At 44.7% G+C, this 27,384-nt stretch overlaps 1 protein-coding gene across 1 annotated transcript; it reads right to left on the bottom strand.

The window, feature by feature from the left end:
- Positions 1 to 6,536: 6,536 nt before the first annotated feature.
- LOC139392416 (sushi domain-containing protein 5-like) lies at positions 6,537 to 25,880 on the bottom strand. Its single transcript, XM_071140390.1, has 6 exons — positions 25,787 to 25,880; positions 24,298 to 24,475; positions 12,825 to 12,934; positions 10,538 to 10,726; positions 8,477 to 8,677; positions 6,537 to 8,347 (listed from the first exon to the last, which is right to left on the bottom strand). Exons 1-6 carry the CDS (start codon positions 25,878 to 25,880, stop codon positions 6,537 to 6,539), a joined length of 2,583 nt encoding a protein of 860 aa, XP_070996491.1.
- Between the last annotated feature and the right edge of the window lie 1,504 nt (positions 25,881 to 27,384).

Here is a 27,384-nt window from a genome sequence, read left to right as displayed (position 1 = left end):
GACATCAGCCAATGAGGACATCTGAGCAGTTTATACATTCTGTCAATACTAATTATATTATGGTCTGGACACCTGTGTGGGTAACAAACTGAAATAACCAGTCAGTCAGTCAGGAAGGTTTAAAGCCTGTGGTGTTTGGTTATTTTACTCCTACAGAACAGCACTTAAAGCCTCATTACAAAAACACACTGTTATTGACATAAAACACACTCTCTTTTGTCTCCACCAAATCAGTATGCCTCTTCAAAACACACAGTTTACAAAAAAAAAACCCCACCTCATAGACATTTAATATTGAATAGCATATAGATACTAAATCAGAACACTATGGCTGCCATTTTCCTCAAACAATTAAACACACACAGTTATCAGATGATGAAAAGAACTGTAAAAATTGTAAAAAGATGGGATGTTATGGCACTTTATCCAAGGCCAGGTCTGAATAACGCCGGTAGAAATATTATGTATGTATTATTATAAAATGTGTTTTTGTGCCGTTTTACTTACTTAAACTGCTTCTGTCATGGACATTGTTAAAGAAACTACAACAAAGACAATCCTAACCCTTATCCGACAGCCACGCTGCAATCCCACTGTATAACACCATAATCAATCCCACATCCCAATGTAAACACATACAACATTTATATAACACGATAATCAATCCCACATCCTAATGTAAACACATACAACATTTATATAACACGATAATCAATCCCACATCCTAATGTAAACACATACAACACCATAATCAATCCCACATCCCAATGTAAACACATACAACACGATAATCAATCCCACATCCCAATGTAAACACATACAACACGATAATCAATCCCACATCCGAATGTAAACACATACAACACCATAATCAATCCCACATCCCAATGTAAACACATACAACACCATAATCAATCTCACATCCGAATGTAAACACATACAACACGATAATCAATCCCACATCCCAATGTAAACACATCCCTGTGTCTTCAGTCCTCTGTTTCAACTCTTTTCCTGCATAAAGATTTTACAAGTTGCTGACTGACTTAGTGGGTATTTTCTGTATTTGACTCAAACATAAAGGTCAACATAAAGGTCAATAGAGGTCAACATAAAGGTCAATAGAGGTCAACATAGAGATCAATTGAACTCAAAATGACAAAAAAAAAATACCTTCTGTGTGTAGTAGGTCTCTGTCTGCCTGCGTGTCTATCGGTCTGACTGTTCCTGTCTGTCTGTGTTGCCATGGTAGCATCAGTTCGTTTGATGTTCTGATCTCTCGGCGGCGTCTCCCAACACAGTCTGGAAGCCTTCAAACACGTCACACCGCCGGTCAGCACATCACACCAGTGTGAGACACACACATGCATGTGCACACACTCACACACACACACACACACACACACACACACACACACACACAAACACACACACACACACACACACACACACACACACACACACACACACACACACACACACACACACACACACACACACACACACACAGGCCAGATTATGCCTCTAGCCCCCCTGTCTCTGTCTCTGAGCTGAGACTGCAGTCTGGACTCCTACTCTAAATCTCTCATCAGCAGTCTCTGTCAAAAATCAACACACCCACTATCCAGACAAGAAGTCTCTATATGTTTGATTTCCTCTCCTCTCCTCCCCTCTCCTCTCATTAAACATCACCTCTCCTCCACTCTCTTCTCCTTAACTCTCCACTCTACTCTCCTTGCCCCTCTCCTCTCCTTAACCCAGCCCTCTCCTCCAATCTCCTCTCCTTATCCCTCCCCTCTCCTCTCCTCTCTTTATCCCTCTCCTCTCCCTTCTTCTCCTTATCCCTCTCCTCTCCTTACCCCTCTCCTCTCCTTATCCCTCTCCTCTCCTTACCCCACTCCTCTCCTTACCCCTCTCCTCTCCTCTCCTTACCCCTCCACTCTCCTCTCCTCTCCTCTCCTTATCCCTCTCCTCTCCTTATCCCTCCCCTCTCCTCTCCTCTCCTCTCCTTATCCCTCTCCTCTCCTTACCCCTCCACTCTCCTCTCCCTTCTTCTCCTTATCCCTCTCCTCTCCTTACCCCTCTCCTCTCCTTACCCCACTCCTCTCCTTACCCCACTCCTCTCCTTACCCCTCTCCTCTCCTTACCCCTCCCCTCTCCTCCACTCTCCTCTCCTTACCCCTCCACTCTCCTCTCCCTTCTTCTCCTTACCCCACTCCTCTCCTTACCCCTCTCCTCTCCTTACCCCTCCCCTCTCCTCCACTCTCCTTACCCCTCTCCTCTCCTCTCCCTTCTTCTCCTTACCCCACTCCTCTCCTTACCCCTCTCCTCTCCTTAACCCTTCCCTTTCCTCTCCTTACCCCTCTCCTCTCCTTAACCCTTCCCTCTCCTCTCCTTACCCCTCTCCTCTCCTTACCCCACTCCTCTCCTTACCCCTCTCCTCTCCTTAACCCTTCCCTCTCCTCTCCTTACCCCTCCCCTCTCCTCCACTCTCCTTACCCCTCTCCTCTCCTCTCCTCTCCCTTCTTCTCCTTACCCCACTCCTCTCCTTACCCCACTCCTCTCCTTACCCCTCTCCTCTCCTCTCCTTAACCCTTCCCTCTCCTCTCCTTACCCCTCTCCTCTCCTTAACCCTTCCCTCTCCTCTCCTTACCCCTCTCCTCTCCTTACCCCACTCCTCTCCTTACCCCTCTCCTCTCCTTAACCCTTCCCTCTCCTCTCCTTACCCCTCTCCTCTCCTTACCCCACTCCTCTCCTTACCCCTCTCCTCTCCTTACCTCTTATCCTCTCCCCTCATTACCCCTCCTCTCTTCTCTCCTTACCCCTCTCCTCTCCTTAACCCTTCCCTCTCCTTACCTCTCATTACTTCTCTGCTCTCCTTACCTCTTCTCCTCTCCCCTCCTTACCCCTCCTCTCTTCTCCCCTCCCCTCCTTACCCCTCCTCTCTCCTCTCCCCCCCTCTTCCATCTCCTCTCTACCCTGCACTGATTGTCTAATAACATATCTCACCTCTTACTAACCCCCAGAAATGTACACACATCCATCCATACAAAAAAATACACTTTATTCACACCATAATATGGTGCCTGTCTAAGTGTTCTCTTACAAGCAACAATGGTTCATTATATAGTTCATTCGTGTGTATAGTAGAACTTTATGGGTTATTTCTGTTTTATAACATGGAATTGTTGAATACTAAATTCTGATTGGCTAGCTGGACTGATGGTTTGTTTACCAAAGCAAGTGTGCAAACCACTTGTAGCTATCAAGTAAACAAGCTAGCTACTGCAGTGGATGTTGAACACATTTCTACCAGCAAAAAAATAAACATTTTCTAGTGGTAAATTTGTTCCATTATAGCCATGGTATAAAATGGATAATGAACTCAGGGCTCTATGCATTCTCTGGAAGATAATGTAACTCAGTGGAAGGTCAGTTCAGCCCCCCGCCAGCTAGATAACGCCTTCCAACGCCGTTCATTATTTCCCCTAGAACGCACAGCCCCTCGTTGATGATCCTGTATCTATTATTTTCTACTTCCTGCCTTTAGGTTGAAGATGCCCAGGTCAGGACGACATAATAATTATATGCAGAAAGAAGCTTGAGAAAATAAACAGGTTCATGGGGACCGGCGCCGTTGACAACGAGCATCTCTGGTCCTTTAGTTAAGGACTCTTTCACATTTTATGCATTGAGTTACGGGATATTATATGTGTAATTGTCTTATCCTTGGTGTTTAGGTTGTGTTAGTGGAGGTTTAGACATTGGAACAGCTCCTTGGTCGAGTTCATTAGGGCACACTGTGGCAAAACGTTTTCCAGTGGATAAACGGAAACATTATGGGACAAGGTCAGATGATCCCTCCAGGTTTCAGTCCATTTTCTTCCATTTAAGTGCCTAATAAATAGGCCTCTGCGTGCATTCACTCAGATCAGAGCAGCAACTTCGACAGGATTTTCAAATGCTGATTTCATGGTGAGAAACAAGGATTCCTTACTATCACGTACAAGGTTACACAGCTACATAGCAACAATGAGCCTTAGTAACACAACATAACACCGTTATATTGGGAAACAAGGATTCCTTACTATCACGTACAAGGTTACACAGCTACATAGCAACAATGAGCCTTAGTAACACAACATAACACCGTTATATTGGGAAACAAGGATTCCTTACTATCACGTACAAGGTTACACAGCTACATAGCAACAATGAGCCTTAGTAACACAACATAACACCGTTATATTGGCTCACACAAGAGCAGAGAAGTCGACATAACAACAAAGTAAGCAGTAACATGGTAATTATTATGGTAATTACACAGGAACATGGTAATTATTATGGTAATTACCCAGGAACATGGTAATTATTATGGTAATTGCACAGTAAGATGGTCATTATTATGGTAATTACACAGTACGATGGTAATTACGCTGTAAAATGGTAATTATTATGGTAATTACACTGTAACATGGTAATTATTATGGTAATTACCCAGGAACATGGTATTTACACAATAACACAGTAATTATTATGCTAATTACACAGTAAGATGGTAATTACACTGTAACTGGTAATTCTTATGGTAATTACACGGGAACATGGTGATTATACAGTGACATGGTATTTACACTAACAAAGTAATTACACTGTAACATGGTAATTACACAGGAACATGGTAATTACACTAACATGGTAATTACACAGGAACATGGTAATTACACAGGAACATGGTAATTACACTGTAACATGGTAACTACTATGGTAATTACCCAGGAACATGGTAATTACACTAACGTAGTAATTACACTGTAACATGGTAATTATACAGTAACATGGTAATTATTATGGTAACTACACAGTAACATGGTAATTACACAGGAACATGGTAATTACACTGTGACATGGTAATTATTATGGTAATTACACGGGAACATGGTAATTACACACACATATGGTAATTATTATGGTAATTACACAGGAATGTGGTAATTAAACAGTAACATGGCAATTACACAATAATAACAGTAACAATTCTGTACCTCAATGACCCAGAGTTCTGGAGGAGAAGTCCTGCTAGGGTTCACAAAGCATAGCCCCTACGCCCCACCCTCACCCTCAACCCACCCTCACCCTCACCCTCAACCTACCCTCACCCTCAACCCTTCCTCACCCTCAACCCACCCTCACCCTCAACCCTTCCTCACCCCCAACCCTTCCTCACCCCCAACCCTTCCTCACCCCCAACCCACCCTCACCCTCACCCTCAACCCACCCTCACCCTCAACCATTCCTCACCCTCAACCCACCCTCACCCTCAACCCTTCCTCACCCTCAACCTTTCCTCACCCTCAACCCTTCCTCACCCCTCAACTCATTCTTCTGTCTCTGCAGGTGTAATGTGTGTCTGTTCAACTCCCCCCCCAAATACCCTCACCCACATCATCCTCCCTACCCCCTACTCTCAGTATCTCTACTGTCTCTCTTCATCACCCTCCCTACCCTCTCACCTCTACTCTCAGTATCTCTACTGTCTCTCTCTTTATCACCCTCCCTACCCTCTCCCCTCTACTCTCAGTATCCCCACTGTCTCTCTCTTCATCACCCTCCCTACCCCCTCCCCTTTACTCTCAGTATCTCTACTGTCTCTCTCTTCATCACCCTCCCTACCCCCTCCCCTCTACTCTCAGTATCTCTACTGTCTCTCTCTTCATCACCCTCCCTACCCCCTCCCCTCTACTCTCAGTATCTCTACTGTCTCTTTCTTCATCACCCTCCCTACCCCCTCCCCTCTACTCTCAGTATCCCCACTGTCTCTCTCTTCATCACCCTCCATACCCCTCCCCTCTACTCTCAGTATCTCTACTGTCTCTCTTCATCACTCTCCCTACCCCCTCCCCTCTACTCTCAGTATCCCCACTGTCTCTCTCTTCATCACCCTCCCTACCCCCTCCCCTCTACTCTCAGTATCCCCACTGTCTCTCTCTTCATCACCCTCCCTACCCCCTCCCCTCTACTCTCAGTATCTCTACTGTCTCTCTCTTCATCACCCTCCCTACCCCCTCCCCTCTACTCTCAGTATCCCCACTGTCTCTCTTCATCACCCTCCCTACCCCCTCCCCTTTACTCTCAGTATCTCTACTGTCTCTCTCTTCATCACCCTCCCTACCCCCTCCCCTCTACTCTCAGTATCCCCACTGTCTCTCTCTTCATCACCCTCCCTACTCCCTCCCCTCTACGCTCAGTGTCTCTACTGTCTCTCTCTTCATCACCCTCCCTACCCCCTCCCCTCTACTCTCAGTATCTCTACTGTCTCTCCTACCCCCTCTCCTCTACTCTCAGTATCTCTACTGTCTCTCTTTATCACCCTCCCTACCCCCTCCCCTCTACTCTCAGTATCCTCACTGTCTCTCTCTTCATCACCCTCCCTACTCCCTCCCCTCTACTCTCAGTGTCTCTACTGTCTCTCTCTTCATCACCCTCCCTACCCCCTCCCCTCTACTCTCAGTATCCCCACTGTCTCTCTCTTTATCTTAGACTTTCTGTTGCATCTCTATCTGTTGTCCATGTCTGTTCTGACCCTTCCCGTTCATCTCGTACATCGAGCTCTTCTGCTGTTTTCGCCGGTAACACCACGCCCCGATGGTGGCTGCCACGGCAACCGCGCACACGGCAACCACAATGGCTGCAACCGTGGAACCCCTGCCGGAGGAGGGAGGAGGGGGAGGAGGGCAGTCCTCCTCACCCCCAGTACACCCTGTCTCCCCCGTCTCACCTTCGCTCTCCCCCTCCTCACCCTCCATCTCCCCGCTGTGTCGAGTCAGGTTGTGCTGGGCCGAACGTTCCTCCTCGTCGATGACGTCATCAGTCCACGCTGTGGGGACGGGGCCGTGCTCCAGGAAAGGGTGCACGTGATTCGTGGTTTCCCAGGAGTCTGTGGGAGAATGCCTGGCTGTGTTGCCGGAGGCAACGTCATCCAGTGATGATGTCTGAGAGGGGGTGGCGTAGTCGGCTGAATGTGAATCTGAAGCCGTGGCCTCGGGGGAGAGAGGTAGGTCGGGTGAGGCTGTAGGGGTGAGTCCTCCCACCAAGCCCTGGTCCTGATCCTGCTCTACAGGGTTCGCCCCCTGTGTGGGGGACAGGGGGACCTGGGGGACTCCAGTGAACGGGGTGGGACGACTCAACTCCACCTCATTGGGCCGGTCAGTCACCCCGACAACCACAACACCCTTCTCTTCCTCCTCAAGCTCCACCCCTTCCTCTGAGGATCCACCGCCCACTTTATCAGCGTCGGTCTCCTCCTGACTAACAGGGTAGCCGTCCAACCAGGTCTCGTCTGAGCTGGCTGTGGGTTTTGCTCCCGTCTCCTCATGAGTTACGTTCTGAGGCTCGCCTGTTGTCATGCCGACTGGGGGGATCACATAGTCATCATAATCATGGTCGTCGTAGAGATGGTCGTGACTGTTATGGTCACTACGATCATTTTCATGTTCACTCTGGTCTTCATCAAGGTGATCATGGACATGGCCGTGGTCGTCATGGTGATCGGTTACATCACCGCGGTCATGACCTTCGTGGTCTTCGTGGTCATCATGTGCACCGTGGTTTTGATCCTCCTCGTGTTCACCCACGTCATAATGCTCCTCGCCCACGTCATCATACCGACCAGCCTTCTCATGGTCATCCTCCACGTGTTCTCCTTGGGCCTCACGGTGGGCGTCTTCACTGCCATAGCTTTCATGGTCACCATGATCATTGTGGTCAAGGCGTTCGACGACATGGTCTTCACCCTCAGAGCTTTCATCGTGGCCAGGATCTGTTTGACCGTCGTGGTCATAGTGGTTACGTTCACGTTGATCGTCATGTTCACGGTCAATATGTTCACGGTCAACGTCATCTTCGTGGTCATCATGGTCGTCGTGGTGATGGTCATCATGGTCAACGGGGTCAATTGGTTGTTGGAAGTGGCCCTCATGGCTGTCATAATCCTCCGTCTCCCCCGGTTGGCTGTCGTCTTGCTTGCTCTCCATTAATTCGCTGCCGGACGCCCTGACACGGTTGTCCCCCTCAGTGAGTGTGTCCTGTGTGACTAGCGGGTGGGTGGGTTCCACATGTCCTGCCTCCTGGATGGCCTCTGAGGGGAACCAGAACAGGTGCTTCTGAGATATCAGGGAGACTGGCGCCTCAGTCACCTCTGACACGCCCATCTCCTCCACCTGCTCCTCCTTCTCAACGGGAGGGTCTGTCGACTCTTCCACCTCTTCCTCCATTCCTCCCCCCACCTCCTCCCCTTGCTGTTCCTCCTCTCCCAAAGACTGCTCCTCTCCTCCTGCCGCCTCCTCTCCTCCTGCCGCCTCCTCTCCTCCTGCCTCCTCCTCCTGCTCCTCCTCTCCCAAAGACTGCTCCTCTCCTCCTGCCACCTCCCCTCCTCCTGCCTCCTCCTCCTGCTCCTGCTCCTCTTCTCCCTCCACACTGAAGCTGGCCTCTTGTTGCTCCTGATCGCTGTGCTCCTCTTCTTCTGTGTCCACCTCCTCCTCTAGCAGTTCCTCCTCTGTGTTCTCCTCCTCTGTGTTCTCCTCCTCTGTGTTCTCCTCCTCTGCAGGGGTGTCGTAGGAGAGGTGGTGATCGTGATCAGTGAACTTATCTTCATAGTCGATGTGTGTCTCTGTCTTGTCTGTAGAAACAGAGAGGGGGAGTGAGGCGAGAGAGAGAGAGAGAGAGAGAGAGGGGGAGTGAGGCGAGAGAGAGAGAGAGAGAGAAGGGGAGTGGGGAAGCTGGTTGAGAGAATGCCAAGAGTGTGCAAAGCTGTCATCAAGACAAAGGGTTGCTACTTTGAAGAATCTCAAATATAAAATATATTTTGATTTGTTTAACACTTTCATGGTTACTGCATGATTCCACATGTGTTATTTCCTAGTTTTGATGTCTTCACTATTATTCTACAATGTATAAAATAGTAAAAATAAAGAAAACCCTCGAATGAGTAGGTGTTCTAAAACTTTTGACCAGTAGTGTATTCACACAAGCACTGGTATGTAACTCTTCTCCTATGCTGAGTCTCCTCCTTACACATCTGAATAGCCAATATATCTCTGTTGCTGTACAGAACTTTAGTGATGCCTGTTCTCTCTCACTTCATCTGACCTGACCTCGGCCCAAATTCCTCACTCCTCCCCAACTCACGGCTGTCCTGTTGACTTGTACCAGACTGTGGCCCTTCTCCTCACCGTAGGATACCTGATGTCTAACAATAACATGTTCCGACAGAGTGTAAACGTGCTACATTCCCCTCTCTCCCTCAGTGACAGGAATAAGGATAATTCATATTTTCAAGCTTAGAAGTCAGAACCAATCAATGTACTGCACCTTCATACCTGCTGTACGCTGAGTACACGACAAATACAATTAGATTTAGATGAGATTTGTTTTTTTATCTCTCACTCACAACTGGGACACTGTTTTGTAACATGCGGAAGGAAGCCAGACCCTAGGCCTAGCAGAGGTCTGAACGGCTACACTATTGTCACGCCCTGACCTTTTTATGTCTCTATTTTGGTTTGGTCAGAGTGTGAGTTGGATGGGCATTCTATGTTCTTTTTTCTATGTTTTTGAATTTCTTTGTTTTTTGCCGGGTATGGTTCTCAATCAGGGACAGCTGACTATCGTTGTCTCTGACTGGGAACCATACTTAGGTAGCTTTTCCCCACAGGGGTTTTGTGGGTAGTTATTTTCTGTTTTGTGTTTCTGCACCTGACAGGACTGTTTCGGTTTTCATTCATTCTCTTTGTTAATTTTGTTATTTAGTGTTAATTTAGTCATTTAGTGTTAATTTAGTTATTTAGTGTTAATTTTGTTATTTATTCAGTTCAAATACAAGTATGAACACTTTTCCACACTGCACCTTGGTCCTCTCCTTTCATCAGCCGTGACAACTATTCCCTATGTAGTGCACTACTTTAGACCAGAGCCCTATTCCCTATGTAGTGCACTACTTTAGACCAGAGCCCTATTCCCTATGTAATGCACTACTTTAGACCAGAGCCCTATTCCCTATGTAGTGCACTACTTTAGACCAGAGCCCTATTCCCTATGTAGTGCACTACTTTAGACCAGAGCCCTATTCCCTATGTAGTGCACTACTTTAGACCAGAGCCTTATTCCCTATGTAGTGCACTACTTTATACCAGAGCCCTATTCCCTATGTAGTGCACTACTTTAGACCAGAGCCTTATTCCCTATGTAGTGCACTACTTTATACCAGAGCCCTATTCCCTATGTAGTGCACTACTTTATACCAGAGCCCTATTCCCTATGTAGTGCACTGGCCTGAACAAAAAGTATTGCACTTGACCTTCACATGAAATGCATGGAACTGAAGGCATGACTAATAACCAGGAAGTGAAGCGTGCAACCTCATCACAACTTCCTGTGGAGCCCAGAGGTCACGGCTCTAAGTTGAGAGGTTAGATACACACACACACACAGAAACAGGATTATATAGGCACCCCCTAATTAGTACATATTATACACTTACATTTGCTACAAAGCTGTACCAGTCCATACCACTCTCCACAGGTGTCACACAGCAGACTGAATGCTGAGTGGCCGCTGGGCATCACATGACCAGGAAGACAAGAGTACAGCAGCTCGTCCCCCATCTCAAACCCTGTGTGGCCCTGGAGACGCGTGTTGGGGAACGCAGGGGGATCGCCACATGGTCCACCTGACAGGTATAACATTACCAGGTTAGGTTATATCACAAGGATGTTATGCCACAGTTATACACACTGTTATTGTAAGTTATAACATACAGTGTTGGGTCTGTCCTTTCCCTCAGTAGGAGAGACAGGGGCTGGTTGTCACGGATTGGTTGGCTCACAACTGGAGTCTGATTGGTTGGCTCACAACTGGAGTCTGATTGGTTGGCTCATAACTGGAGTCTGATCGGTTGGCTCACAACTGGAGTCTGATTGGTTGGCTCACAACTGGAGTCTGATCGGTTGGCTCACAACTGAAGTCTGATTGGTTGGCTCACAACTGGAGTCTGATTGGTTGGCTCACAACTGGAGTCTGATTGGTTGGCTCACAACTGGAGTCTGATTGGTTGGCTCATAACTGGAGTCTGATTGGTTGGCTCACAACTGGAGTCTGATTGGTTGGCTCACAACTGGAGTCTGATTGGTTGGCTCACAACTGGAGTCTGATTGGTTGGCTCACAACTGGAGTCTGATGGGTTGGCTCACAACTGGAGACTCAGATTGGTTGGCTCATAACTGAAATCTGATTGGTTTGCTCATATCTGGAGTCTGGAGGGTCCTCAAAGTTATGTGGCATGTACAACACGTCTGATCTCTAATGAAGAGGGTACATATTTCAAATGTTCTTGCCTATTTCCTCTCCTCTCCTTGTGGTTTTACAGGTCCCACAGTAACTTTCCTGTTCCTCAGTTCAAAACCCAAACATCAGTCTTGGGAGTAGTCCAACAGCGGGCCGGTCCAAAAACAACCTCTCCATCCCCTTCTGTACTGGAGAGGTAGGTGTATGTGTAATGGAGGTAAACCACATTTGGGTGATGGCTAACCTGAGGATTTAGCTCAGTGGGCTAACACAATCTGGTAGCACACAAATGAACCAGGTTCAAGGTGGGTCGATCACTTAAGCAGCACTTAAGTGGAGAACACTGTAAATACAACACTGTATATACAACACTGTAAATACAACACTGTATATACAATACTGTAAATACAACACTGTATATACAACACTGTATACAACACTGTATATACAATACTGTAAATACAACACTGTATATACAACACTGTAAATACAACACTGTAAATACAACACTGTATATACAATACTGTATACACTGTATATACAACACTGTAAATACAACACTGTATATACAATACTGTATATACAACACTGTAAATACAACACTGTATATACAACACTGTAAATACAACACTGTATAAACAACACTGTAAATACAACACTGTATATACAATACTGTATACAACACTGTATATACAATACTGTATACAACACTGTATATACAATACTGTATACAACACTGTATATACAACACTGTATATACAACACTGTAAATACAACACTGTAAATACAACACTGTATATACAATACTGTATACAACACTGTATATACAATACTGTATATACAATACTGTATATACAACACTGTATATACAACACTGTAAATACAACACTGTAAATACAACACTGTATATACAATACTGTATACAACACTGTATATACAATACTGTATATACAATACTGTATATACAACACTGTATATACAACACTGTAAATACAACACTGTAAATACAACACTGTATATACAACACTGTATATACAACACTGTAAATACAACACTGTAAATACAACACTGTATATACAACACTGTATATACAATACTGTATACAACACTGTATATACAATACTGTATATACAATACTGTATATACAACACTGTAAATACAACACTGTATATAGACATAATATGGCATTTGAAATGTCTTTATTCTTTTGGAACTTCTGTAATGTTTACTGTAAAACATGTATTGTTTATTTCACTTTTGTTTATTATTGATTTCACTTGCTTTGGCAATGTAAACATCTGTTTCCCATGCCAATAAAGCCCCTTAAATAGAAATGACATTGAGAGAGAAGATGGAGGGAGTGGAGAGGTGTGGGAACATGACCTCTTTCAGTCGTCGTCAGTAAACATCTTAAGGCAGAGAATTGCGGAATGTGAGTGTGTGTGTGTGTGTGTGTGTGTATGAGTGTGTGTGTGTGTCCTGACCTTTGTCTTTGACACAGAACACATCCAGGTGTGTGTTGTCCTCTGCAGCGTTCTCTATCTTCACATCCACTGCCTTCAGAGCACTGCCCTGATTACTGCACACTGTAGTCCTGGAGAAACACATTGCTGCGTGATGACATCATGTTCCAGAAACATACATCATCAGCCAAACATCCTATACATCCTGCTATATCAGCAGCCCTGATAGAGGTGTGACTACATCTAGACAGGATAAATATCATATATCAGCAGCCCTGATAGAGGTGTGACTACATCTAGACAGGATATATATCTTGCTGTATCAGCAGCCCTGATAGAGGTATTTAAAAAAAATGTTTAACCTTCAATTAACTAGGCAAGTAAGTTAAGAACAAATTCTTATTTTCAATGACGGCCTAGGAACAGCGCCTGAACGACAGATTTGTACCTTGTCAGCTCGGGGGTTTGAACTTACAACCTTCCGGTTACTAGCCCAACGCTGTAACCACTAGGCTACCCTGCCACCCCATGACTACATTACAGGATATATATCCTGCTGTATCAGCAGCCCTGATAGAGGTGTGACTACATCTAGACAGGATAAATATCATATATCAGCAGCCCTGATAGAGGTGTGACTACATCTAGACAGGATATATATCATATATCAGCAGCCCTGATAGAGGTGTGACTACATCTAGACAGGATAAATATCATGTATCAGCAGCCCTGATACAGGTGTGACTACATCTAGACAGGATACATATCATATATCAGCAGCCCTGATAGAGGTGTGACTCCATCTAGAAAGGATAAATATCATGTATCAGAAGCACTGATAGAGGTACAGTATGAGATTGTTCGCGGAAATGCGGTCACTGGTCGAGTGTGTGTAGCTAGCGACCTAGTTTAAATATCAACAGTACTGCCACAGCAACATAACATTGGATTAACACTTGGTTTACATCATCATCAATATTCGGTCTGGTTGGCTGCTCAGCAGAACTTCATTTATTTTCTCATAGAATCAAATCATTTCAAATCAGGAAGGATGCTGGAGGTGCTGCAGTACTTCTGATAAATTGAAATAACTTTGTCAAAGTTATAGAATTAATGTGGTCTTTTCAGAAAGAAATTAAATAATTTACTCCACCGTGAGTAGGCCTATAAGGATCAATCGCTTATTTAAAAAAAAAAAAAGTTGCCTAGCTGTGGATTGTGTGTAGCCCAATAACAAGGCATAGCCTACAGTCAGGAATGAAGGGCAAATCTGTCAGTGAGCAGGAGACAAAACAGGCCTTTCACAATACTTCAAATCCAATTGCGGGAAACCACATGTTGGAAAGCAAATGGCTCCTGCTGAAAAGAGAAGACTCTAATCTGTCTCGCCGACATAAAAACCAGCAAACAGTGCTCTGACGTAATGCACGTAGCGCTATGGAAAACTACCGATGGAGCGTTAAGCCGGAAGTATTCGAATCTGAAGCTCCATATGGCTGAATAGGGCTGAATGGCACCAAAAATGGTCGATGTAGTCGTTTTCACCCTGCCTGAGAGAGTCAACCCAACCCGGCCCGAGCCTCCTCACAGTTAAATAAAAATAAATAAATAAAATAGCCTGTCTGCCATGATTAGTCTGTATGATGGCAACTGTAGTAGTCAGAATGGATCACTATTTAATGAATTATCTCCATTCGGTTAAAATATGTATTTAACCTTTATTTAAACGAGGCAAGTCAGTTAAGAACAAATTATTATTTACAATGACGACCTACCAAAAGGCAAAAGACCTCCTGCGGGGACGGGGGCCTGGGATAAAAAATAATAATAAATAAAACATAAAATAAATATATATATATATATATATATTAGGACAAAACACGCATCACAACAAGAGAGACAACACAACACTACAGAAAGAGAGACCTAAGACAACAATATAATAAAGTATCAACACAACATGGTAGCAACACAACATGGTAGCAACACAACATGGTAGCAGCACAAAACATGGTACAAACATTATTGGGCACAGACAACAGCACAAAGGGCAAGAAGATAGAGACAACAATACATCACACAAAGCAGCCACAACTGTCACTAAGAAAGTCCATGATTGAGTCTTTGAATGAAGAGATGGAGATAAAACTGTCCAGTTTGAGTGTTTTTTTGCAGCTCGTTCCAGTCACTAGCTTCAGCGAACTGAAAAGAGGAGCGACCCAGGGATGTGTGTGCTTTGGGGACCTTTAACAGAATGTGACTGGCAGAACGGGTGCCAGTCACATTTATGTGGAGGATGAGGGCTGCAGTAGATATCTCAGATAAGGAGGGAGTGAGGCCTAAGAAGGTTTTATAAATAAGCATCAACCAGTGGTTCTTGTGATGGTTATACAGAGATGACCAGTTTACAGAGGAGTATAGAGTGCAGTGATGTGTCCTATAAGGAGCATTGGTGGCAAATCTGATGGCCGAATGGTAAAGAACATCTAGCCGCTTGAGAGCACCCTTACCTGGCGATCTATAAATGATGTCTCCGTAATCTAGCATGGATAGGATGGTCATCTGAATCAGGGTTAGTTTGGCAGCTGGGGTGAAAGAGGAGCGATTACAATAGAGGAAACCAAGTCCAGATTGAACTTTAGCCTTGTCAACGTGGCAGTTCTGCTCCTCTGATTCAACCCCCTTGTCAAAATGAAGGTGTGTTTCTGAAATCCAATGCAAAATGCTCATTCAAATGTCCAGAGATGCCAGAGTACATTTTCTAAGAAAAAAAAAATAATTTATGGGGGGAGTCACTCGAAAAATTCAAGTTGTGCGTATGAATCATTGGGCGTAAATGTTTGACCAGACTGCATCGGATAGATGAGCTACACATACAGAGACAGAGACTGTTTCTCTCACTCGGATGCTTTCTCAGGGTGAGATACATTCAGCCTCCTTGGGAATTGAAGGAAAATTATGAAACAGAGAAAAATAAAATAAATTATTTTTATGAAGGTACACAGAGAGTACACAGCGGCAGAATACCTGACCACTGTGACTGACCCAAACTTAAGGAAAGCTTTGACTATGTACAGAGTGAGCATAGCCTTGCTAATGAGAAAGGCCGCCGTAGGCAGACCTGGCTCTCAAGAGAAGACAGGCTATGTGCTCACTGCCCACAAAATGAGGTGGAAACTGAGCGGCACTTCCTAACCTCATTAGAGACACATATTTCCCTCAAATTACATATCTACTGGGTGAAATACCACAGTGTGACATCACAGCAGCAAGATTTGTGACCTGTTGCCACAAGAAAATGGCAACCAGTGAAGAACAAACACCATTGTAAATACAACCCATATTTATGTTTATTTATTTCCCCTTTTACTATTTACACATCGTTACAACACAAAATATAGTCAATATGACATTTGACATTACTCTTTTGGAGGGGGGGGGGGCTTCCATGAATACACGCCACCATCTGTCCTATATCTAGGATGTCACGATGGTCGTAAGGAGCGGACCAACATGCAGCGTGGTATGTGTTCATGATGATTTTTTAATTAAAGAAAAGCACTGAACACTGAACACTGAATACAAACTATACAAAACAATAAAAACGAATAACGACCGTGAAGCTATAATGAGAAGTGTGCTGACACAAGCAACTAACAGACAATCACCCACAATGACAAAACAGGCTACCTAAATATGGTTCCCAATCAGAGACAACGACTAACACCTGCCTCTGATTGAGAACCATATCAGGCCCAAACACAGAAACAGACAAACAAGACATCCAACATAGAATGCCCACTCGGATCACACCCTGACCAAACAAAACATAGAACATACAAAGCAAACTATGGTCAGGGTGTGACAAGACCTGGGTTCAAATACTATTTGACATCCTTTGACATAGGAAATAATTTAGATTAACCACCTTTTTTTGTTGTTGACACAAAACTACCTTCATACTTCCACTCATTTATTTCCAACCGGTACCCCGGTTACATTCAGAACGGTCCCTTGACACTTGTGGGGGGGGATGCAGAGCAAAAATGGAGAACAACACCGTGTTCGTGAGAATCTCCTCTTTCCATAGCGGTGTCATATTGTTTGTAGGCCAAACGGTTCGGACGCTACAGACAGAAGTTGGCACATCAGTGGTATAAAAAGAAGAGGCAATGTTAGTTAGGGGCTTATTGAAGAGTGTGTGTGTGTGTGTGTGTGTGTGTGTGTGTGTGTGTGTGTGTGTGTGTGTGTGTGTGTGTGTGGGTCGGTGTGTATGTGTGTGTGTGTCGGTGTGTATGTGTGTGTGTGTGTCGGTGTGTGTGTGTGTGAGTCGGTGTGTGGGTGGGTGTGTATGTGTGAGTGTGTGTGTGTGAGTATGTGTGTGTGTGTGAGTGAGTGTGTGTGAGTGTGTGTATGTGTGTGTGTGTGGGTGGGTGAAAGGAATGAGGTGGAGGACGGTGATGTCTACCTCCTGCCTCTGACACCTTCTTGCTGACGATGAGTCATGACACCGTGTGTCTGAAAGTGACCTGTTTTGTGACCCTGTCGTGAAATACCTTCCGGTCTAAACATAGTGAACGGGGTGCTCCTTTGTAGCTCTGTTGATAGAGCATGGCCCTTGTAACCCCAGGGTAGTGGGTTCAATTCCCAGAACCACCTGTATGTAAAATGTATGTACGCATGACTGTAATTCCCGTTGGATAAAAGCATATGCTAAACATTTTTTATTTTACTAGGCAAGTCAGTTAAGAACAAATTCTTATTTTCAATGACGGCCTAGTGGGTTAACTGCCTGTTCAGGGGCAGAACGACAGATTTGTACCTTGTCAGCTCCGGGGTATGAACTTGCAACCTTCCGGTTACTAGGCCAACGCTCTAACCACTAGGCTACCCTGCCGCCCCATATATATGGCACATATATATATATATAGGGGTAAACAGTGGGTCTAAAAGCTAACGTCCATTTGTTTTAAGGCAGTCAACATTTAAAATGTTTTTTATTTTGACCAGTTTCCATAGTAACCCTTATCAGAAGAGAGAAGAATGCGGCGTGTAAAATTATGGGTTGGACACAGTAGTGGTGCATGGGGGGAAAAAAATCACTGGGATAGCCAACCTCCCCCCCACACCCTGTTGTTTGCTCTATAACGTGTTAGTTCATATGCCTTGACACTGTGATATAGAGGCCTGAAGGCAGAGACAATAAGAAGACACAGTGGCAGAATAAAATTCAGCAAGACCTTAGTTTTATCACAAAACAAGATAGCAGGCTCTGTCCAGTGAAGTCCACAAAGCATATTGTATGTAACAGACAGTTACATGACCTAGAGCATGGTCAAGCAAGTTAATGTTTCCCACATTTTTGGACCACTAAACAACTATTGATTTAGAACCACAGAGAGTTACTGCAAGTTGCAAGGAAAACAGCAGCGCCCTCCACTAATCCAACACCATCAAATCACCTCTTCTTTGTCTAATACAGTAACGACAAAAAGATACCAAAAACAATTTAGTCCAATCAACGTCAGCTAAATATGATGTGACTGTCCATGGTTCTGATTTCTGTGTGTGTGTGTGTGTGTGTGTGTGTGTGTGTGTGTGTGTGTGTAAGTAGAAAAACATGTTGACTCACCCTACTTGTAGAGAAACACCAATGCCGCCCTCCTCTTTCATGTTGACGAAACGGTCTTTCACTCTGTGATACAGTACGGGAATGTAGTTTTTGTTGTCCTAGTCTACCTGGCTAAAATGCTTGCTCACTAGCCTAACTTCCATTCATGGGCAGAGTTAAACTAGTTAACATTAGCCTTCTACATCTAGCTACATATTGATCTTCCATCCTCTCAGGCCAGGGACACAACAATGTATGAATTAATGGTTGGATCAGAATCGCTGTTATTATCATTGGCCAGTACGGAGAATGAAGTAAAACCACAAGTCCAAATCACTCTCCATCCATTGCTAATTTAGGGAAAGGACAATGTTAGCTAGCTGGCTAGCCACTGGAGGACAACAACACAATGAGATGCAACAATTCAAGTTTTTCTGTCAGTGACGTACGCTCTCAATGGGTTTTGATAGGAGTGAAGCCAAATCCAAGCTGGCTTCCCTTGAAACTTTTTTTTTGGTGCACCAGGACCAATCACAGTTGACCTTGCTCAGTTTAGCTCAATGCTGAATGGCTAATTTTTTAATAATATTTTCGTCAAGGGAGATCAGATGTCTAATGGCTTCCTTTGCGTTCAATGCTACGGGCGGCAACAATGTCATACTCGTTTGGACCAGACAGCATCAGATAGATGGCCTACACATAGAGACAGAGGTTGCTGTTTCGCTCGCTCGGATGCTTTCTCCTGTGAGTTACATTCAGACTCTTGCGAATTGAATGAAAATGATGAAACACAGAGAGCTGGAGAATTGTGTGTAGATGCAGTGCCATCGGAAAGTATTCAGACCCCTTGACTTTTTTCCACGTTTTGTGACATTACAGCCTTATTATAAAATGGATGAAATAAATGTAACAATCTCATCAATCTACACACAATAACCCATAATGATGAAGCAAAAACTGTTGTTTAGACATTTTTGCAAATGTATTAAAAATATAAAAAAACAGAAATACCTTTTATACATAAGTATTCAGACCCTTTGCTATGAGACTCAAAATTCAGCTCTGGTACATCCTGTTTCCATCAATCATACTTGAGATGTTTCTCCAACTTGATCGGAGTCCGCCTGTGGTAAATTCAATTGATTGGACATGATTTGGAAAGGCACACACCTGTCTATATAAGGTCCCACAGTTGACAGTGCATCAGAGCAAAAACCAAGCCATGATGTCGAAGGAATTGTCTGTAGAGCTCAGAGACACAGTGGCCTCCATCATTCTTAAATGGAGAAAGTTTGGAACCACCAAGACTCTTCCTAGAGCTTTGATGAAAACCTGCTCTAGAGCGCTCAGGTCCTACAGGTGTGCCTAGGCAAGTCAGTTAAGAACACATTGTTATTTACAATGACGGCCTACCGGGGAACAGTGGGTTAACTGCCTTGTTCAGGGGCAGAACAACATATTTTTACCTTGTCAACTCGGGGATTCAATCCAGCAACCGTTCGGTTACTGGCCCAACACTCTAACCACTAGGCTACCTGCTGCCTCCCAAAAAGAATGGTGTTCCAAAAAAGGTCTAGTTGCCAGGACTACAAATACAAATTCCATCTAGACACCGTTGTCCTTAAGTACACAAAAACATCTATACAGTCCTCGGCCTAAACATCAGCGCCACAGGTAACTTCCACAAAGCTGTGAACGATCTGAGAGACAAGGCAAGAAAGGCCTTCCTTCTATGCCATCAAAAGGAACATACATTTCAACATACCAATTAGGATCTGGCGAAAAATACTTGAATCAGTCATAGAACCCATTTCCCTTTATGGTTGTGAGGTCTGGGGTCCGCTCACCAACCAAGAATTCACAAGATGGGACAAACACCAAATTGAGACTCTGCATGCAGAATTCTGCAAAAATATCCTCCGTGTACAACGTAAAACACCAAATAATGCATGCAGAGCAGAATTAGGCCGATACCCACTAATTATCAAAATCCAGAAAAGAGACGTTAAATTCTACAACCACCTAAAAGGAAGCGATTCCCAAACCTTCCATAACAAAGCCATCACCTACAGAGAGATGAACCTGGAGAAGAGTCCCCTAAGCAAGCTGGTCCTGTGGCTCTGTTCACAAACACAAACACACCCTACAGAGCCCCAGGACAGCAGCACAATTAGACCCAACCAAATCATGAGAAAACAAAAAGATAATTACTTCACACACTGGAAAAACTAACAAAAAAACTGAGCAAACTAGAATGCTACTTGGCCCTAAACAGAGTACACAGTGGCAGAAGACCTGACCACTGTGACTGACCCAAACTTAAGGAAAGCTTTGACTATGTACAGACTCAGTGAGCATAGCCTTGCCTTGCTCAAGAGAAGACAGGCTATGTACTCACTGCCCACAAAATTAGGTGGAAACTGAGCTGCACTTCCTAACCTCCTTAGAGACACATATTTCCCTCAGATTACATATCTATTGGGTGAAATACCACAGTGTGACATCACAGCAGCAAGATTTGTGACCTGTTGCCACAAGAAAAGGGCAACCAGTGAAGAACAAACACCATTGTAAATATAACCAATGTTTATGTTTATTTATTTGTACTTTTAACTATTTGCACATCATTACAACACTATATAGACATAATGACATTTTAAATGTCTTTATTCTTTTGGAACTTTTGTGAGTGTAATGTTTACTGTAATATTTAATTGTTTGTTTCACTTTGGTTTATTATCTATTTCACTTGCTTTGGCAATGTTAACATATGTTTCCATGACAATAAAGCCCATAATTGAACTTCAACTGAATTGATAAGAGAGCGAGATAGAGAGAGAGAGAGAAAGCGAGGCATTTTGTGTTTAATGCTCTACAAAGTGTACTGACCACAGACCCCTAGCTCTACTACTGACCACAGGCCCCCAGCTCTATTACTGACCACAGACCCCCAGCTCTACTACTGACCACAGGCCCCTAGCTCTACTACTGACCACAGGCCCCCAGCTCTATTACTGACCACAGACCCCCAGCTCTACTACTGACCACAGGCCCCCAGCTCTACTACTGACCACAGACCCCAGCTCTATTACTGACCACAGACCCCCAGCTCTACTACTGACCACAGGCCCCCAGCTCTACTACTGACCACAGACCTCCAGCTCTACTACTGACCACAGACCCCCAGCTCTACTACTGACCACAGACCCCAGCTCTACTACTGACCACAGACCCCCAGCTCTACTACTGACCACAGACCCCCAGCTCTACTACTGACCACAGACCCCAGCTCTACTACTGACCACAGACCCCCAGCTCTACTACTGACCACAGACCCCCAGCTCTACTACTGACCACAGACCCCCAGCTCTACTACTGACCACAGACCCCCAGCTCTACTACTGACCACAGGCTCCCAGCTCTACTACTGACCACAGACCCCCAGCTCTACTACTGACCACAGACCCCCAGCTCTACTACTGACCACAGACACACAGCTCTACTACTGACCACAGACACTGGCATTGCTAACGTCTCCCCTGTCCATCATTCCATATCTAATGTGTCCCCTGCTCATCACTCCATGTGTCTCTTCTGTCTTTTCTCTTTCCATGTCTGTTTTTCTCTACCACCATGTCTCCCTACAGCTAATTATCTCTCTCTCTGTCGGAGCTGTGTGTCATGTTGCTGTGGCGACAGAGGTGTAAATGGAGTTGGCTGTCAGCATGACACCCTGGCTCAGAATTCCCTCCTCCTGTATAGAAGAACAGAGGAGCCTTTCTCTCTCTCTCTGTCTCTCTCTGTCTCTCTCTCTGTCTCTCTCTGTCTCTCTCTCTCTCTCTCTCTCTCTCTCTCCCTCTCTCTCTCCCTCCCTCTCTCTCTCTCTCTCTCTCTCCCTCCCTCCCTCCCCACCTACCTACATGACTGAAAGAGCTGCAAAATCTGGACCCCTACAAATCAGTCGGGCTGGACAATCTGGACCCTCTGTTTCTAAAATGATCTGCAGAAATTGTTGCAACCCCTATTACTAGCCTGCTCTTCGAAAGCAAAGTTAACAAACAGATTACCGACCATTTCGAATCCCACCGTACCTTCTCCGCTATGCAATCTGGTTTCAGAGCTGGTCATGGGTGCACCTCAGCCACGCTGAAAGTCCTAAACGACATCATAACCGCCATCGATAAGAGACATTACTGTGCAGCCGTATTCATCGACCTGGCCAAGCCTTTCGACTCTGTCAATCACCACATTCTTATCGGCAGACTCAACAGCCTTGGTTTCTCAAATGATTGCCTCGCCTGGTTCACCAATTACTTCTCAGACAGAGTTCAGTGTGTCAAATCGGAGGGCCTGTTGTCCGGACCTCTGGCAGTCTCTATGGGGTTGCCACAAGGTTCAATTCTCAGGCCGACTCTCTTCTCTGTATACATCAATGATGTCGCTCTTGCTGCTGGTGATTCTCTCATCCACCTCTACGCAGACGACAGCATTCTGTATACTTCTGGCCCTTCTTTGGAAACTGTGTTAACGAGCCTCCAGACGAGCTTCAATGCCATACAACTCTACTTCTGTGTCCTCCAACTGCTCTTAAATGCAAGTAAAACTAAATGCATGCTCTCTCAACCGATTGTTGCCCGCACCTGCCCGCCCGTCCAGCATCACTACTCTGGACGGTTCTGACTTAGAATATGTGGACAACTACAAATACCTAGGTGTCTGGTTAGACTGTAAACTCTCCTTCGAGACTCACATTAAGTATCTCCAATCCAAAATTAAATCTAGAATCGCAAAAAGCATCCTTCACTCATGAGGCCAAACATACCCTCGTAAAACTGACCATCCTATCCTACCGATCCTCGACTTCGACGATGTCATTTACAAAATAGCCTCCAACAGTGCCATCGGTTTTGTCACCAAAGCCCCATATACCATCCACCACTGCGACCTATACGCTCTCGTGGCTGGCCCTCGATTCATACTCATCGCCAAACCTACTGGCTCCAGGTCATCTACAAGTCTCTGCTAGGTAAAGCCCCGCCTTATCTCAGCTCACTGGTCACCATAGCAGCACCCACCCGTAGCACGCGCTCCAGCAGGTATATCTCACTGGTCACCCCCAAAGCCAATCCCTCCTTTGGCCGCCTCTCCTTCCAGTTCTCTGCTGCCAATGACTGGAACTAACTGCAAAAATCACAGAAGCTGGAGATCATATCTCCCTCACTAACTTTAAGCACCAGCTGTCAGAGCAGCTCACAGATCACTGCACCTGTACATAGCCCATCTGCAAATAGCCCATCCAACTACCTCATCCCCATACTGTATTTATTTATCTTGCTACTTTGCACCCCAGTATCTCTACTTGCACATTCATCTTTTGCAAATTAATCCCTCCGGTGTCTAATTGGTATATTGTAATTACTTCACCACCATGGCCTATTTATTGCCTTACCTCCCTTATCTTACCTCATTTGCACATGCTGTATATAGATTTTCTTCAACTGTATTATTGACTGTATGTTTTGTTTATTCCATGTGTAACTCTGTGTTGTTGTTTGTGTCGAACTGCTTTGCTTTATTCTTGTCCAGGTCACAGTTTTAAATGAGAACTTGTTCTCAACTTGACTACCTGGTTAAATAAAGGTTAAAAAAAATAAATAAACATCTTTCTCTATCGGATGTCAATTTCTCCCTCCCTCCCTCCCTCCCTCCCTCCCTCCCTCCCTCCCTCCCTACCTTCTCTTTGTCTCCTCTAAACGTCAGTCTTGCTTCACACATGTTCTCACAATCCTGATACTTGCCACACCTAAAACATGTCAGTGTGTGGTTGTGTGTGTGTTTCTGTGTGTGTGTGTGTGTGTTTCTGTGTGTGTGTTTGTGTCTTACCCCACGAAGCCCCCGTCCAGCCATCCTCTTGTGCAGGCAGAGAAGGAACACTCCACCACGGCGTGACGCAGCTCCTCGGTCGACGCAAGCCGGGCATCATGGACAGCACACGCATGTTCTGCCTCGGCCAATCCCCCAGAGTCAGACGTGTTTCTCTGGTCCAATAGAAACACACGACCTGGGGAGAGAACACCTTTACAGCTGGAACACAGCAGATACCATGGTATGGACTGTAAATCAGTAGTTTAACACCTTTACAGCAGGAACACAGCAGATACCACGGTATAGACTGTAAAATCAGTAGTTTAACACCTTTACAGCAGGAACACAGCAGATACCATGGTATGGACTGTAAATCAGTAGTTTAACACCTTTACAGCAGGAACACAGCAGATACCATGGTATGGACTGTAAATCTGTAGTTTAACACCTTTACAGCAGGAACACAGCAGATACCATGGTATGGACTGTAAATCAGTAGTTTAACACCTTTACAGCAGGAACACAGCAGATACCACGGTATAGACTGTAAAATCAGTAGTTTAACACCTTTACAGCAGGAACACAGCAGATACCATGGTATGGACTGTAAAATCAGTAGTTTATAAAATCAGTTGCAACAGTTATAAAAACAGTTACACAACTGTTTTAACTATCTATAAAATTAATAGTATATTAACTACTTTAAAACCTGTTATAAACCCTTCACATTAGATAACAGAGTTCCCCATCACGGATCATAACTACAGTGCAGATCCAGGATCAATTTATCTGGTTCTATCATTTTGGGACACAGACAGCAGGGAGCGCTGCCCCCTAGTTACATCATCTGTTATAGGAGGAGGATTCGCTATATATTGTACGAACTGCAGCGGCCACCCCTATACAGACCATCATCATCATCATCATCATCATCACTATGGCTATCTGTGTTCAGATTTCAAAGAAATGTCATCATTAATTCAATAGGGTTACTTTGACAATTAACATTTCTTGAGATTTTTTTATCTTTTTAGAATTTTTAGAATTCAAAGAAAGCTGTGTGAGTTGTAACATGTCTGTATGAGTGAGTGCAGAGAAAGACACACAAATCATTCATATCTCACTGCAGAGAGGAGAGAGAGAGAGAGAGAGAGAGAGAGAGAGAGAGAGAGAGAGACTTCCAACACCAAATCAAAATCCTGCTCGCACAGGTTTATTAATACAGACCATGTATTATTAATACTATATGCATAAGCTTTTTGTAGCAGCATTGTTCAATTCTAAGCACCAGTTTCAACCAGGATGGAATACAATAGGTTGTTTAAAAAGTGTATCCTCGACCAAACGTTCCAGCCCTGAAGGCAGAGGTTCCACTCCCTCTTCAGATGTCCGGTTGGACGCGAGACCCCCAGATGTTGACAGCTGCCCAAGGTGCGCCAGATGTGACCAAAACCGACACCATTACTAATTGGACAGGGCGTCACAACCCATGTAGAAAAAAACTTACCGTCAGCGTGAACGACAGAAACCACCGTTAGCCAAACCAAGCATCCAAACATGGACGAGAAAACCAGGTTTTGGTCAATGCGTCGTGCCATCATTCTCTGCGCGCTCTGATTCTTTTGTTTACCGAAAAAAAGATTCAAAAGTTTTAAAGGAAATAAATCTCCCTTGGTGAGTTGGTGTGACAGGAGGGAGCAGCGGTTCCGTTATTTCCCTCCCGGTGGCAGACAGACTGAGAGAATCTGGAGTTGAACTTGTTGACACGAAACGGCAAACGGAAAGGAAAATGACGGTTGGTTCGGTTTATCTCCCCAAATAGTGCCTTCGCGAGCAGATGGAGCATCGGCACGAAAACTCACGTGTCCCCGTCAGTAAATACGTGACGGCTCCCCAACCTGAAGTCTGGGCAGCAGCGCGAGCTGAGGAACACCAACCGTCAAGCAAGCCGGGTGTGCGTCTTTACGCACCGAGAGAGAGAGAGAGAAAAAAAACACTTTCTCTGGTGTGGATGTCGCGAGGCAACTTGCATATTTTTTCAGTTATTACATCCTCGAAAACTCATGCTCAAAAGTGTCTATGTTTTCGTCCCCCTCTTCCCTAAAGGAGCCTCGAATAACCTTTTGGGGTTCAAAAGATTGCAGCTGTGGGGGAACCTTTTTAGGTCAAAAAGGCAAAGCGAGGAAACCACTCTGAAAAGGTTATTTGAGAAAACCCCTGTGATAAAGCATTAGAAGTGGCAATCGGAAGGGAAAAAAATGGGCTCTATTTTTGAATTTACAGGAACCCTTTGTTACATTAAAAAAAAACGTAACTAACCAAAGGTGCAAATATGAACCATTGCCTTGCAACTCCAGGGTACCTCGGATCACCACTAATTCTCAGAGTGTAGGAAAACCGTTATTTAATCCACACCTGAGAACTGTTTTATATGTTGGCATATAGGCTTACAAGTGTTTATATTTACACATGTTGTATTTACAATGTGTGGAATAATCTGCAATAGCCTACACCATTCTGTTATGATGTGGGGAAATATTCTTCATGACACTTGCATCGCCATTTTCTTTCCACCACGGATATTCTCTGGCCCTCTGGCTTGCTATAATTGAGGTGACTGCTCCCCCTGTCCCAGCTCTAGGTCCAGAGCTCTCTCTCTCTCTCTCTCTCTCTCTCTCTCTCTCTGTGTCTGCTTTTACTGTGATAGAAAGATGGACGGCCATCTCCCTGAGAGACCAGCACCCTGCATCCAGGGCATTGTCTTGGTTAGTCTGTGCAATGAGATAACACACACACACACAGTTGAAGTCGGAAGTTTACATACACCTTAGCCAAATACATTAAAACTCAATTTATCACAATTCCTGACATTTAATCCCAGCAACAATTCCCTGTTTTAGGTCAGTCAGGATCACCACTTTATTTTAAGAATGTGAAATATCAGAATAATAGAATAATTATTATTATTATTTATTTCAGTTTTTATTTATTTCATCACATTCCCAGTGGGTCAGAAGTTTACATACACTCAATTAATATTTGGTAGCGTTGCCTTTAAATAGTTTAATTTGGGTCAAACGTTTCGGGTAGCCTTCCACAAGCTTC

Source organism: Oncorhynchus clarkii, chromosome 32 (genome assembly GCF_045791955.1).
Source record: "Oncorhynchus clarkii lewisi isolate Uvic-CL-2024 chromosome 32, UVic_Ocla_1.0, whole genome shotgun sequence".
Lineage (NCBI taxonomy): Eukaryota > Metazoa > Chordata > Actinopteri > Salmoniformes > Salmonidae > Oncorhynchus > Oncorhynchus clarkii.
This window is presented reverse-complemented; position numbering and strand designations above follow the sequence as displayed.

Bases quoted from the DNA above. Each gene is read 5' to 3' on its own strand.
- LOC139392416 (XM_071140390.1), bottom strand. From the start codon at position 25,880: ATGATGGCACGACGCATTGACCAAAACCTGGTTTTCTCGTCCATGTTT. The intron at 12,935-24,297 runs GTAAGACACAAA...GTGTTTCTCCAG, and splicing joins CTGGACGGGGGCTTCGTGGG to GACTACAGTGTGCAGTAATC. The intron at 10,727-12,824 runs GTCAGGACACAC...TATACCTGTCAG, and splicing joins GTTCTGTGTCAAAGACAAAG to GTGGACCATGTGGCGATCCC.